The sequence below is a fragment of the Echinops telfairi genome, unplaced genomic scaffold (assembly GCF_000313985.2).
Source record: "Echinops telfairi isolate 266 unplaced genomic scaffold, ASM31398v2 ScPeMD7_2291;HRSCAF=2852, whole genome shotgun sequence".
In the NCBI taxonomy this organism is placed as follows: domain Eukaryota; kingdom Metazoa; phylum Chordata; class Mammalia; order Afrosoricida; family Tenrecidae; genus Echinops; species Echinops telfairi.
The window spans coordinates 36021305-36035197 of NW_022106189.1; the positions used below are offsets into that span (position 1 = coordinate 36021305).

Below are 13893 nucleotides of genomic sequence, written 5' to 3' on the forward strand. Positions count from 1 at the left end.
CTTCCCTGCCTTGTCGTCTCTCTCCTCTGTTGGATACTCTTCTTAGTCCTTGAACTAAATGCTGGAGCTCCATCCTTGGACTGCCAGCACCACCTACATGACCTTACCCTGCCCCACAGCTATAGGATACTGGCTCCACCCCGACTTCTCCCTGGATGGCAGCCCTGCAAGTACAATTGCAGGATGGCCCTCGGGCCTCCAGGATTCTCCTCTGAGAAGACAGTAGCATGGCCCACCCACCCACTACAGCCACACCCCCAGCTGCCATCCTTGGTCCCCCTCTAGCTCGCGTCCACCTCGTTCCGGCCATCAGCAGGCCCTACTGTGTGTCTATGAAGTGGGGTTCAAACGGGCGGGGGCTCCTTGGGCGTCAGTGTCTGTAGCGTGCGCTCTGGGCTGCATCCCGCGCCCCGGACCGCTGCATGCCGGCGCTTTGACACGTCTGTTCTCTCCTCCGCCTGTCCACCTGTGTCTGTCTGTCTGTGCGACCACCCACTCGCCTCTGCATGGCAGAAGTCCTCCAGCTCCGCGTCCTCCGAGGCCTCAGAGACCTGCCAGTCCGTTAGCGAGTGCAGCTCCCCCACCTCGGTCAGTGCCCTCCCCACACACACCACCAGGCAGCAGCCGGGCCCCACCCATCACCAGCTAGTCACCTGCCTCCTGCCCTGGTGACATAGAGGGGTGGGTGCACCCAGCGCCATCCCCAGAAGCCACACTACACCCACATCTCTCCCTCCTGGGACACCGCTCCCCCCCACCCCCCTGCCCTGGGCCTGAGGGTCTCAGGGGCCACTCAGCCGCCCCCTGCTCCGTGCAGCCTCTGCCATTGACCCTCAAAGTGAGCCCAAGTTCCATGAAGGGCCTGCAGCTGTGCAGCCTGGCTCTGACCTGCCCATCCTCCCACAGGACTGGGCCAAGGCCGGCCCTCATGAGCAGTCTGCTGGCACCAGCCTGCAGCGAAGAAGGGACCGTGTGGAGCTCCTCAGAGACTCAGAGCCCGGCCCCGCTGGCGGGGGCACCGTGGGGCCCGGCGGGGAGGAGGTGCCCCGGGCCAGGATGTCCCCTGCCACTATCGCAGCCAAGGTAGGTACTGCCCCCCTGGCGGCCCAGCCACCCCCAGGTAAATGCCAAGAGACCCCAGCGAGCCTGCGCGCTGTCTGCAGGGCCAGCGCTGGCCACTGGGTGGGGCTGCTTGCGGCCTGGGCAGAGGTCAGCGTGGGGGCAGCCCGGTGGCTTTAGCCGGTGACCCCTGCCTTTCTCCAGCACGGTGAGGAGGTGTCCCCCGCGGCCAGTGACCTGGCCATGGTGCTGACCCGCGGCCTGAGCCTGGAACACCAGAAGAGTAGCCGGGACTCGCTGCAGTACTCCAGCGGCTACAGCACGCAGACCACCACGCCCTCCTGCTCCGAGGACACCATCCCCTCCCAAGGTGGGCGCCGGGGCCCCGTTTCCAACGAGGCCCAGCCCCGTGAGCCTGCGGGTGGGCATTCAGGGCCAGTCCCGGTGGGGACCTGGGCACCCAGGTTCAATGTGTGCCACGCCCCCAGGCTCGGACTACGACTGCTACTCGGTGAACGGGGACGTGGACAGCGAGGGCCCGCCTGAATTCGACAAGTCGTCCACCATCCCCCGCAACAGCAACATCGCCCAGAACTACCGCCGCCTGATCCAGACCAAGCGCCCGGCCTCCACGGCAGGGCTGCCCACCGCCTCGGGCACCGGCCTGCCCTCCGGGGCACCGCCGGGCGTGGCCACCATCCGCCGCACGCCCTCCACCAAGCCCACCGTGCGCCGCGCGTTCTCCAGCGCCGGCCCCATCCCCATCCGGCCGCCCATCGTGCCCGTGAAGACGCCCACTGTGCCCGACTCACCTGGCTACGCGGGGCCCACGCGGGCGGGCAGCGAGGAGTGTGTCTTCTACAGCGACGAGGCCGCCTCGCCCCTGGCCGGGGACCTGGCCAAGGCCTCCCCGAAGAGGCTCAGCCTGCCCAACACGGCCTGGGGCAGCCCCACCCCGGAGGCAGGCGGCTACGCGGGGCCGGGGCACGAGGAGGACGACGAGCAGCAGCAGCAGCAGCTGGCCGCCAACCGGCACAGCCTGGTGGAGAAGCTCGGGGAGCTGGTGGCGGGCGCCCACGCGCTGGGCGAGGGCCAGTTCCCCTTCCCCACGGCGCTGGCGGCCACCCCGGCCGAGGAGACCCCCACCCCGCCCCCTGCCGCCACCGGCGACCCTCCGGCTGAAGACATGCTGGTGGCCATCCGGCGCGGGGTGCGCCTCCGCAGGACCGTCACCAACGACAGGTCGGCGCCCCGCATCTTGTGACGGCGCCTCCCCGGCTCTGGCCTCGCTGAGGCCCGTGGCCCAGCGTGCTGGGCGCAGCTCCGACGAAGTCACAGGTGAAACCACTCGATGGAATGACACCCAGCTGAGACGCCAGCGGGGAAACAACAGGAAGTGACGTCCTTAACTCGTCGGCCCGCCCGGAGGCGCCTGCGTACGGAACTGGTTTGGAGCCTGTTTTATACGTTTCTTGCTACTCTCGCCCCTCCTCCCTGGCAGGCCCCACCCGTCCGACAGCGAGCCCCTAGGCGCGACCTACAGCCGAGGGCCCCGAGGCCACCTTCGCACTCTTCGGGCCTGGGGTCCCCAGTGCGTAGCGCCCCAGACTGCCCAGACGGGCCCAGTGGGCGGTGCCTCGCCCCCCACCCAGAATGCAGACCCCGCCTCCTGCCCCTGACTCCGCCCCTTCTCCCCTCCCCGACCCCCACACTGGATTGCCGTGGGGTCTAATCAGTTGAGGTGTCTAACTGGCCCAGAGTGTCCCACAGATGGCTTGGGGCTTGGGGGAGGTTGAAGTTCGGAGAAGTGGGCCTTGAGCCCCACATGGAGTCTGGGGAGGTGGCTCAGGGGCCCAGGGATGGCCCCGCCAGAACCCCTGCGGTGTGGCTGCAGGATGGGGCCCGCAGAGATTGGTTCCTGAGGGGCCAAGGGAAGCAGGGTGAGGGGACCAGAAGCCTGGGGTTCACGTGGCCGGCCAGCTGGACTGTACTCAGGTGTCCGGTCTCATCTGGGCACGTCAGACTTAAACTCTGGTGGCACTTTGAGGTCACAGTTTTAGCCACCTTTGAAGTGGGGGCTGGAGCTGTACAGGGTGGTGTGTGTGTGTGCGTGTGTGTGCACGGTGGGGGGGGTACTTGATGAACAAAATAAAAGTGGAGCTGATTCTGGAGGAGGACGGTGTGTGAGAGCAAGGTGGCGGGCATGTGTTTTGGGGGTCCAAAGGGGCAGGCAGGAGGAATGGCCTCTGGCTGAGAAGGCTGGCGGGAGGCAACGTTACTCTCCACGGAGTCTAGCCTGCAGCCCAAGCCGAGGGCCACCAAGCCAGCCTGTCCAGGGGAGGTTGGCTTTGACTCTGTGGCCAGAGGAGATGCCACCCCAAATGATGGCCACCGGAGGCCCAGTCCTGTGCTGGCAGTGGGGGGCAGGGCTCTCCACCTCAGCACTCTGTCTCAGCAGGGCCAGAGCAGGTGAGACTAAGGCCTTGGAGCAGGGGCAGGAGAGCAGGTTTTCCCTGGGCTCAATAGCACATTGAGGCTCCCCACCTCGGCTCTTGGGCCGGGCGGGGGGTAGTCAAGGAAGCTCTTGTGGGGGATGGATCCCCTGCACCCTGAGGATGGAAAGCAGGTACATGGAAGTGAAGGGCAGAGGGCAGCTCCACTGGTGCTTGCCCATGTGGGGGAATGGCTTAAGGTTCAGGGGATGTAAGAAGGGCTGGAGGAGGGCAGGGGGTGCCATACTAGGGCCTTGCCCAATCCTTGTGGTATGTGACAAATTTGAGGGTCTTGTGAGGAAGAGCTGCCTCCCCCCCACCTCCACCCCACAGGAAGTGGGCACTGCCGACATCCCTCCCCTGGCTCCATAGGAGTGTGGGAGCCTGTGGGCTTCCCAGGAAGGGGGCAGGCATGGCACGGCCCCTCTGCCCTCCCTTTCCCCAAGCACTTAGGCTGTACATATTCCACCCCTGTGACCCACCCACTGCCCTCTCCTCACTTAGCGACCACCTGGTAGGCCCAGCCCCTTGGGATCCGAGCCAATCATCCACACCACAGACTTTGGTTTGGGGGGCTTCTTTCCGTTGCTTTTATTTTCCATTTTGTACAGAGATTTTCTTTTCAAGCGCATCTTTATCGACTGAAGTAACTTTTCTGGTGCTGTTGTTAACTTGTTCCTTTTCTTAATTTATTTTCCCACCCCAGGCCTCCCCTCCTGGTCCCCACTCACCTGTTCCTCTCCCGTCATCCCACAGAACCATTTTCTTTGTTTCTTTCTGGCAGATTTTGGATAAATTTCCCTCTCCTCATCCCCCTCCATCCCATCCTTCCCTTGATTTAAATAGTCACTGCTACAAGTAACAAATGCACTGTGAAGCTCCAGTATTAATAAAGCTGTACTGTAATTAACACGCCTGGCTTGCTTACCTGCCCACCCACCTGCCCTGCACCCAGGGGCCACCTGCTCCCAGCCTTTTCCCACTCCAGATACAGTTCCCAAGGCTCCTAAGAGTCTCGGGGCCAAGCGGGGCACAGGGAGACCAGGCCTGTGGAATGCCTGAGTCCCTGAATCTCAACACCCCCTCCCTACTCCATCTCTGTGAAAGAACAGGATGAGAAATACTTGCCACTGCACACCCCAAGGGCAGGACCAGCCTGAGTCCCCATGCCCACGGCCAACCACACGGGTGCCCAACCCTCAGAGATGCAAGTCAAACCAAGTAAAATGGGTGTTTAATAGAAAACAATAGAAAACCACTGGGAGGGCGGCCACTGTGGCAAGATGTGGCATTCAGACCCACCCTCTCCAGCAACTATCCCCGACGCCCACCTGCCTCCCGGTCCCCCGACACCTGCAGTACCTTCAGGAGTCCCTGGGTGGTGCATGTGCTTAACACACTCGGCTGTGACCCCGAGGCAGGCCGGCCGGCCAAGTCCACGCGGGTGTGTGAGAAGCATGGCCTGGCGACCTCCTTTTGAAAATCAGCGGCGGAAATCCCTGCGCAGTGCAGTTCTCCTCCGACACGCACCGGGGCGCCGAGGCCGGCAGGGACTCCAGGACAGCTGGCTGTTTCAGACGGGGAAGCCCTGGGGAGGCTGCCTGCTGCCCGCAGGGTCCCGAACCCGGTCCGGGTCCACCTTCGGGGCCCCCAGCTCCAAGTGCAACCACGTCGACTTGGGAAAGGCAGCCGAAGGAAGGCAGCCTTCCCCCAGGGGTTCCTCCCCAGGGGCGCCGAGTCGCGGGCGGGTCTCCGGTGTGTGCACAAGGCCGCGGGGCAGGCGTCAGGGCCGGAGGCCTCGGTCCGGGGTGCTCACCTGCTCCTGGGCGCCCCGCGGGGTGGCGGGGGGCTGCGGGCTGGGCACCTCGCAGTCCTGCCACACTTGGAAGGAGCTCTGCTTACCTGCCGGGAGCAGGGGAAGCACAGAGGCAGCGGTGGTCGCCCCAGCCCCGCAGAGGCCAAGCCACACCGCTGTCCCCAGGACCCCTCTCGGCCCCCTGCGACGGTCTCCCGGGAAACGCCCGAGGCGCCGCCCGGCCCCGCCCCGCAGCTTCCGGCACGCGGGCTCCTTACAGCAAGAGCAGTACAGCAGGTCCATGACCCGGAAGCAGTTGTCCAGCAGCGCTTTGGGCCGCACCAGCTTCAGCCCTGGGGCACTCAGGAGCGACAGCAGCATCTCCACCTCAGGACTGGTCTCCACGTCCTGCAAGGGAGGACACCGTCAGAGCCCCAGGGGCCACCGCCCGATGGGGGCCGCCGCCGGGTGGGTGAACGCTGGCCCACCCAGCCCGCGCCCCAGGGTCGTAGGAAAGATGGACAAGGTGCTGGCCGTCTGCCTGCCCTGAGGACGGGAGAGGGCCCACTCCCCCAAGGCCAAGACACACTTTTCTCTTCCCATCTCTGGACAGATGAGGGCCAGAGCCCCGGCCACCATGAGACGAAGTTGGGGCCCAATGTTTGGTTTTAGATCAAGGCCCCGGGAGGGGTCACCCCGACCTCGAGGGAGACTGCCTTCAGGAGATCCGGCAACGGGGAGAGGGCATCCACCTGCGGGCACTGGGCTCCAGGCCCCACGGCGGGGGAGCCCAGCTGCCCCACTGGGTTCTAAGGGGGGGTCGGAGGAAGCTACGGCTGAGAACTCTGAACTGGTCTGGGAGCCTGTTTTATACTTTCCACCATGTCCCACCCCCCACTAGGATCCGGGTCGGAATCGCCAGCCCGGCCAGGTTCAGCCTCTGGGGTCACCTACCCCCCCTTCCCGTGGACTAGACCCCGCCCCCTTCACCTTTCTCCATCACTCCCTCTGCCTCTCCCTGGCTCTCCACCTGGGGGCCTGGGCAGCTGTGGAGGATGTCTGGGGTCTGATCAGGTCGGGACCCCTTTGGGGGTCGCCGGATTCAGAACAGTAGAAATATTACAGGAAAGGGGGCCCTGCCCCCCACGGGGGCTCCTCCCTGTTAACAGATAACCCAACAGCCCCAACGTGTGCTAACTGCCCCGAGGCCAAAGCACTAGCTCAGTGCTAGCTACAGCCCCTCCAAGCTCCAAGCCAAGCGAAGACCTTCTTCCAACATTCTCTGAAAAGAGTTTGGCTGGTCCTGGAAAGAATTCAACATAGGATTACCATTTTTTTTAAAAAAGAAGCCGTCCCAGGTTCCCCAGAGCCATTTCCCACTGAGGCAGCCCTGTACACGAGGCTTTTCCCAGCTGGGGTAGGTTGCCAAGCCTGTCTTCCATGGGGTGGCTGGGTGGGTTTGAACTGCCGACCCTTAGGTTAATAGGGACTGAATGACCTGATGAACCAGCAGCCCCACTCTTGGCAACATACCCCAAAGAACTGAAAGCAGCCAAGCAGCTACATGTCCACCAGAGGGCACTGTGGCAGGACCCACTATTCACCATAGCTGAAAAGTGGGCTCAGGCCAGTGCCCATCACTTGAGAGAAACTAGTTTTTCACACACACTCTCACTCGCACTGAGAAGCCATGTTTCCTAGCAGCACCGGGCTCTGTAGGATTTCCAACGGCTGAATTTATGGACGTGGACATAACGGACTCATCCCACCACAAAGAGAAACAAGATTGTGATTCACGCTCCTACTCGGACGAACCTTGAAGACATGCCGGTGGTGAGTGCAATCAGTCAGACACAAAAGGACAACTACTGATGAGCTCTCGTAGAATAATTAGCTCAGAGGGACTGGTCACCGGGGAAGGAGCCCTTCAGCGGAGCTCATGGGGCCGCTGATCTTGCCAGGCCCTGAGAGGCCCTCCTCCACCGCTCCGGAGACCTTCTGGCAGCTGCAGAAACAGTTGCCCATCCATGAGCCCTCTCATATTCACACACACAGTTGCTGTGGGAGGTTTTGCCCACGACTTGGGCCACAGGTGCCTGTCCCAGGACAAACATGTGCAGGGCGCAGACAAAGGTGGGTAAGGGTAGGCAGCTGGGCATGAAGGGGTGTCCTATAGCTATCCACAAGAGATGTATGAACATACTCTAATCCTCTCACCAGGCTGTAGGGCAAATGACTCGTCTGTGTCGGGGCTCTAAGGAGCCCTGGTGGTGTGTGGGTTACTAACCACCAGCCGCTCTGGGGGAGAAAGACAAGGTCTCTGAGATAGTTAATGTTTATTGTGCCAACCTGGCCAATAAACACATGGGGTTAATTGAAGGGCGGAGAGATAAATGGCTTGGTGAACCTTGTCTTTCTTGTTCTCGGGTCTCTTGCTTTCTGATGGTCGGACCAGTGTGCAGCTGCCTTAGCCAGTTTCCCTGCTTTAGCTGGCAAGGCTCACTTCCTGCAAGACATCCCCAAGAAGAAGCCGCATGGACCTACCCTGATGCAGCCCTGGGTGCTGGAGCAGCCATGTGGAGACCCCTGTCAGCACTTGGATGCTTACACATTCACTGATTCGGCTTTCCTCCTGCAGTCGGTGTCATTGTGTGTGTTTTGTGAGATGGAGGAGGACTTTGTGGATTGGTGTTGGTCATATGGGTTAATGTTGGACTTGTGGGCTTGGGCAGCACTGGGTTGGGATTTTTTTGATGTGCACTTACCCTTTATATGAAACTCTCTCTTATACATGAGTTTCTGTGGATTTGTTTCTCTAAAGTACCCAGGTGAACACAATCTCCCACTCCCGTCAGGAGCTACTTGTCTCACATGAGTAGTTCTAATGGGTCCGACTGGGTCACTGTGAGTCAGAACCGACTCTATGGCAGCGAGTTTGGCTTTTGGAAAGGGGCCCTGGTGGTGGCGTCAGGTAGCCACTGGGCTGGGAACCCCAAGGTTGGCATTTCAAACCCACCAGCCACTCCGAGGAAGACACTTGGTCCCATAAAGATCTACAGCAGTGGCTCTCAACCTTCCTAATGCTGCGACCCTGTCATACAGTTCCTCGTGCGGTGGTGACCCCCAACCAGAAAATTATTTTCGTCGCTACTTCATCACTGTCATTTTGCTACTGTTATGAACTGGATGACCCCTGTGAAAGGGCCATTGGACCCCCCAAAGGGGTCACGACCCACAGGTTGAGAACCGCTGATCCATAGCCTCAGCAACCCCATAGAAGGTTACCGGGAGTCCGCATGGTCTGGCTGGCAGTGGTTTTTGGTTTTGTTCTTTACATTCTGAGACGCTGGGCTTTGCTGGGCGCTTGGTGCGCTCATCGGCTAACTGGAGGTTGGCGGGTGTCCTGCACGCAGAGGCCCCTCGGGCCAAAGGCCCGTTATCCACACTGCAGCAAACTCAGCACTTAACCCCCAGGAGACGCCTTTCTCCTGGGACACCCACCGAAGCCGTCCCCAGTCACCATGGCAACTGGTTTTCCAGTCCTGAGGCAGCCCGGGTAGCAGGCAGGTATGCAGAATCTTGGGTTGGTGGGTGGGTTTTCCCAGGTAGACGCCAAGTGCCAGGCGTTGGATGTTGAGCCCAGGACCCCAGGCGGAGAGCCAGTGCTGGACCCTTGGCCCCACTCCCGTGCCTCCGTGCCTCCCTCCCCTCTTGGGACATGCTGGAACTTTCCACAGGCCCATCCCCTCCCTCACCATCCCTTGGCCACGCTTTCCCAGCATCCACACACGAGCACACGCACGCGGCTCACCCTGAGGTTTTGCTGGACGTTGACCAGCAGCGTCTGGACCTCATCCAGGTACTTCCAGGACGGGTGGTCGCGGAGCAACACCTCCTGCACAGACTCGATGGTGCTGAGACTCACCCAGACCCACAGGTACCGCAGCTCCTGCTCGCTCACTCGCGCCCTCTGCTGGGGAGACGGGAGAACGCATGGAAACACCTGCGCTGTCCTCTGGGTAGCCACATTGTCCTGACCCCCGGGGGCTGTGGTCGCGCTGGAAGGGCCTGTCCAGCATGAACAGAGGTGGGCCCCCCTGGGCCCTGTGTTGAGTGACAGTGAGGGGGCTCTGGGGCTCTGGCAACGTGACGTGTGCATGCCCACGTCCAGGGTCTCCCCAGCCCAGCAGGGATCCTCACCAGTCTGGTGATGTTGGCCACTCTGAGCACTCCCTCATAAGGCACGCTGATCCTGTAGTTGATGGGGAAGTAGTATTTCTGCAAGGTGCAAGGACAAGACCCGAGGTCAGAGGCAGAAATGGCTGAGCCGGGTGCCCCCACTCCCAGCCAGGCTAACACGAGAGGCACGTGGCAGAGCTGCCTTCTTGGGGAATAACAACTGGGCGCCCGGAGGGGAGCAGAGTTCTGTCCTCTGGAACTCAGGAGAGGCTGACACAAAATCCTCAGGCTAGGGGAAGGCAGAAGCTTCTTGTCAGGAACAGACAGCTTCAAGAAAGACCTATTTTCCCCTAAGGTTCAATAGGTCTCAGCCCCTAGAGGTGTGAAGAACATCCAATACACATGGACATCTTAGCCCAGAGGATGGGTGGATCACGGGCACCTTGGCCTCCAGAAGACCAGAAGAACCAGATGGTGCCCGGCAATCCCTGCTGACCTCTCTGAACCAGGTGGCAAAGGGAGATCCCAGACCGAGGGGGAAACCATGTGAGACAGTGCTCAAAATCTCTAAAAACACCGGCTGAACAGCCTGAACAGGAGCCCTGGTGGTGCAAGGGTTAGAGACTGGGCTGCCATCCACGTGGTCAGCAGTTCAGATACACCAGCAGCTCCTTGGGAGAAAGACGGGGCTCCCAGTCTTTCAGATACAGTCTCACAAACCCATGGGGGGTTGCGATGAGTCAGCGTGGACCCAATGGCAGCGAATTTGGGGCTTGTAAGGGTCAAAGATTGACGGAGCCAACACGACAGTTACGCATCACACCTCAAACAGAGCCCTTTCCCAGGGGTCACCTTTCAGGTGAATAACCGCATCAGGGAGGTGATTCAGAAAAGGCAGCGTGGGCCCTGGGAGGACGCTTTGGGAGGCAAGCTGGACACAAAACATCTGTGCCTCAATTGTATGTCAATAAAACTGTTATTTACAAAATCCTTTTCACTGTACACTTTCGACGGGGGGATCATACAAGGGCTTCAAAAAGTTCAAGGGAACATTCTTTCCACTCCACTTTGCACAAACTTTTTGGAGCCTCCTCCTATACGGTGAGAATTCAAACTCAGGAAAGCTGATTTCTGCCGCCGACCCCACCCCACCCCGCCCTGTGGAACTATTGTACAATTTTAAATGGTTTTAAAAAGAAAGAAGGAAGACAGACAGACTTGCAGAGATCGAGGACTTCCTCACCCCTCAAAGGGAGCTCAGCAGCCCACTTGCTCCGCCCTGGGGCTCCCCACCCATCTCCTGGTCCACTGGGGAGTTTGAGTGAGAGCTATGTGTAGATGGGGTCAAAAATCAGAGCAGGTAGGAGGTGCAGTGGCTTCTGGGATGGACAGGGGAGGGGCAGCACAGCAGACAGTCGCGAACTGAAAGAACAAAAGAGCCAGGCCCAGGGCACAGCGGGCCCGGTGGATACCATGTACTGCAGCCGGTTCTTGTACTGCAGCTTGTCCCGCAGGTAGCCCGTGAAGGCACAGGTCTCTCGCTGGGCCAGTGGCCACACCTCCAAGTCCTCGTTCCCCCAGGCCATTCCAAGGAGGATGCCGAGATCTGTGGGGCACGCAGGACAGACAGAGGTGAGTGACGAGATACACAGAGCCGACGGGCGTCTCCTCCGGTGACAGTCACTTATGGGAAGAGTCATCAGAGAGGCCCAAGGAGCACCCCCACCGCCGGAGCTCGCCCCAAGATCTGGCTCCAGGACCTCCGGCCTCCTAGGCAGTGTCCCAGGCCCTGCTCCACTCCTGTCCCCAGGGCCCTCAGCCTTTTAAGACACGTTTTCAACACCTATTGTTGGGTTTTCCATCTGGAGATTGAAAAGACGCCAATTCTAGCTCCAGCGCTCAATGATCCTTCAAGCTGTTTCCTTCCCTGCTCCCCCTGACTCTGGCATCCCTCTGACTTAAAGTACCAGGGATGTGTAAACGCCCTTTTCCCGTTGGCCGGCTCTGGGAGGCCCAGGGCGCTAACCAAGGGCTGCTTCCTGAACTGTGACCAGCCTTCACCACTGGGAGGCACTGTGACTCAACCACCCGAGGGAACTGGAGAGACTTAACGGAGGAAAAAAAACACCTGGGAGAATTTGCAAGTGGAGACGGCTGAGTGGTTAAGGGTAGAGAGAGCAAAACGTAAGTGGGCAAGAGAAGAATCCCCCAAGTGCACCTAAGATAGAAAACGGGGTGACGACGAAAGCAGACGCCATTTCCACGACGCTTTGTGTTAGTTCCGTTGAATAACACTTGACCCTGGCGGGGCCGTGGGCAGCTGCTCTCCTCCTGGAAGCAACTTGGCAGTTTTTTGCTGTTAATGGGCTTCCTGAGGGCCATATCCTTTGGCCCATGAAACTCATTTCTAGGAATAAATCTTAAGAAGAAAAGAATAGAGCCAGCCAGACTGTCAAAAGACTTGTGGACCGAGATGGCCGCCACCTTGTTTCGTAAAACCTCCCTGACATCCAGCCGATGCCGACTCGGAGTGGCCCTGCTCCGGGGCCAAGCATGCGGCCAATACAAGTCACATAGACAGCAAATGCTTTACGACAGGCCCTGGAAAAGGGGGACATTCCCAACGGGCTTAGGGACGTCACCCCACTGCACATCCCATCCAGGCCGACTCATCGCGACCCTCCACGACTGTGAATCTTTATGGGAGCAGACAGACTCCTCTTTACCCAGTGCAGCTCCTGGTGGATTTGAACCTCTGGCCACGCGGTCAGCAGCCCAAATGCTTATCCTATAGCATCCCCGGGCTCCTGGAAGACATGGAAATCAAACCAGGATCCAACGCCCCACTCGTGCACGCACACACGTAGCTAGCCAGGCCTGACTGCCGCTCGTGTCTGCACAGAAAACGGGGCAGCCAGACCTGCCACATTCATTCACAGCTCTGGGAAAAGGGACAGCTGGGAGCTGCCGGGAGGAGCCAAGCGGGCTGAGTCACCCGGCTTTGTGAGTGGCGACCCTGACATCACCTCCCACTCACTTCTCCGGCCCCGAGGGGACCTCTAGCCTGGGCCACGTGAGCTGCCCACGGACACTTCCCCACCTCCCTCTCAGGACACGCCCTGCTCAGTCCCTACCAACACGGTGACGCCAGCTGGGCCCCTTGCCACGAGCACCCTCAACTACCACCAAGCCCTGGCACTCCTGGACCGGGTGGGGGGTGACTCCTGCTGAGCTGAGCGGCCAGACCCCCCAACAGAATCTTGACCACCATGCTCCTTCACAGACCCCTCCCCCCCAAATTCCTCCCTGTCATCAAGTGGATTCCGCCCGTAGCAGTCCCATGGAAAGGGCAGCCCTACCCCTGTGGGTCTCTGAGACTGTAACCCTTTCCGGGAGTAGACAGCCTTGTCTTTCTCCCTCGGAGCAGCCGAGGTTTCTCAAAGGGCCGGCCTTGCAGTGAGCAGCCTAACACAGACCCCACAATGCCACCCGGGCTCCTGCCCATGCTCTTGGCAACGTGGAACATTTGCAAGATCCTGGGGGCAGGACCAGGTCTCCCCTAGCCCCCTTGGGTCTCCCCATCCTCCTCCATGCCCGTCATAGAACTGGGACAAAGGAACACGTACGTGCAAACAGAAGCCCAGGCAGACCCTTCCACTCGGCTAGCCTGCATCTTGTCTCCAAGGCACCATCGCCCTGGGCTGGGCACCCGGACGGGCTAGATTCTTCTTGCCTCTGGGTTTCTGTGGGTGCTTTGCTCCCACCGCCTCTCAGGTCAGCCCTCTGGGCAGCTCCTCGCACCAGCCCTCGCCTGAGGCCAACCCGCCCTCCTCCAGACCCTCCCCTGCTCACAAGCTCTCGGCCCACCTCTGCCCCCCGCACCTTCTGACACCCATCCCGAGGCCCTGGAAGGCTGGGGTGGCACCGGAGCCACTCCCAGAGCCCAGTATCTGACTCTGAGGTCTGGGGCCCAAGGACCTGAGTGAAGCCGTGATGTGGGCCAGGGGCCACCCTTGGTGCATCGTTGGCCTAGCGTGACAGTGGCAGGCCCCCGAGATATGACCCAGAAACCACCGTTTCCATCTTTGCGTATACATCAGTGTCTCCATCTGCCCGCCCCCCATCTCCTTACTCATAGGACAGTCACCGAGTAGCACAGGCCCTTGCCGCAGGCCAGCCCAGCCCACACACCAGCCCCGCTGCCCAGGTCTGCGTCCTGGGCCAAGGGTCCCTGTGGGTGGGGTCTGGTCACCAGGGACTGACCACAGACGATCTGTCTTTTTCCAGACTGGGTGGCCTTTCTTGAGGTCAGCAGCCCTAGCGTCTTTCCACAGCCTCCACCCAGAGAAAGTGCCAACCAGGGGAGGG

The 13893-nt window shown here is 60.5% G+C and overlaps 2 protein-coding genes across 10 annotated transcripts in view; one reads left to right on the plus strand and one right to left on the minus strand.

Moving 5' to 3' along the window:
• Positions 1-4461, plus strand: part of MTSS2 (MTSS I-BAR domain containing 2) — a 17677-nt gene extending 13216 nt beyond the window's left edge. For 5 of the 6 annotated variants that reach the window (XM_045293820.1, XM_045293819.1, XM_045293823.1 and 2 more), the window contains 4 exons: positions 514-588; positions 907-1083; positions 1264-1429; positions 1548-4461. In XM_045293820.1, the coding sequence (XP_045149755.1) occupies positions 514-588; positions 907-1083; positions 1264-1429; positions 1548-2323 (1194 nt within the window). In that variant the 3' untranslated portion in view covers positions 2324-4461. The remainder of the gene's footprint in view (positions 1-513; positions 589-906; positions 1084-1263; positions 1430-1547) is intronic. The other variant, XM_045293821.1, reaches the window with a different exon arrangement.
• A 307-nt stretch (positions 4462-4768) lies between these two features.
• The window catches only part of IL34 (interleukin 34), an 11221-nt gene continuing 2096 nt past the window's right edge, over positions 4769-13893 (minus strand). Inside the window, exons 2-6 of one of the 4 annotated variants that reach the window (XM_045293827.1) lie at positions 10998-11131; positions 9547-9624; positions 9158-9316; positions 5625-5754; positions 4769-5453 (exon numbers count right to left, since the gene is read on the minus strand). In XM_045293827.1, coding sequence (XP_045149762.1) covers positions 5335-5453; positions 5625-5754; positions 9158-9316; positions 9547-9624; positions 10998-11131 — 620 coding nt within the window. In that variant the 3' untranslated portion in view covers positions 4769-5334. Of the gene's footprint in view, positions 5454-5624; positions 5755-9157; positions 9320-9546; positions 9625-10997; positions 12810-13893 lie in introns of those variants that run through there. The other 3 variants (XM_045293826.1, XM_045293825.1, XM_045293824.1) reach the window with 3 other exon arrangements.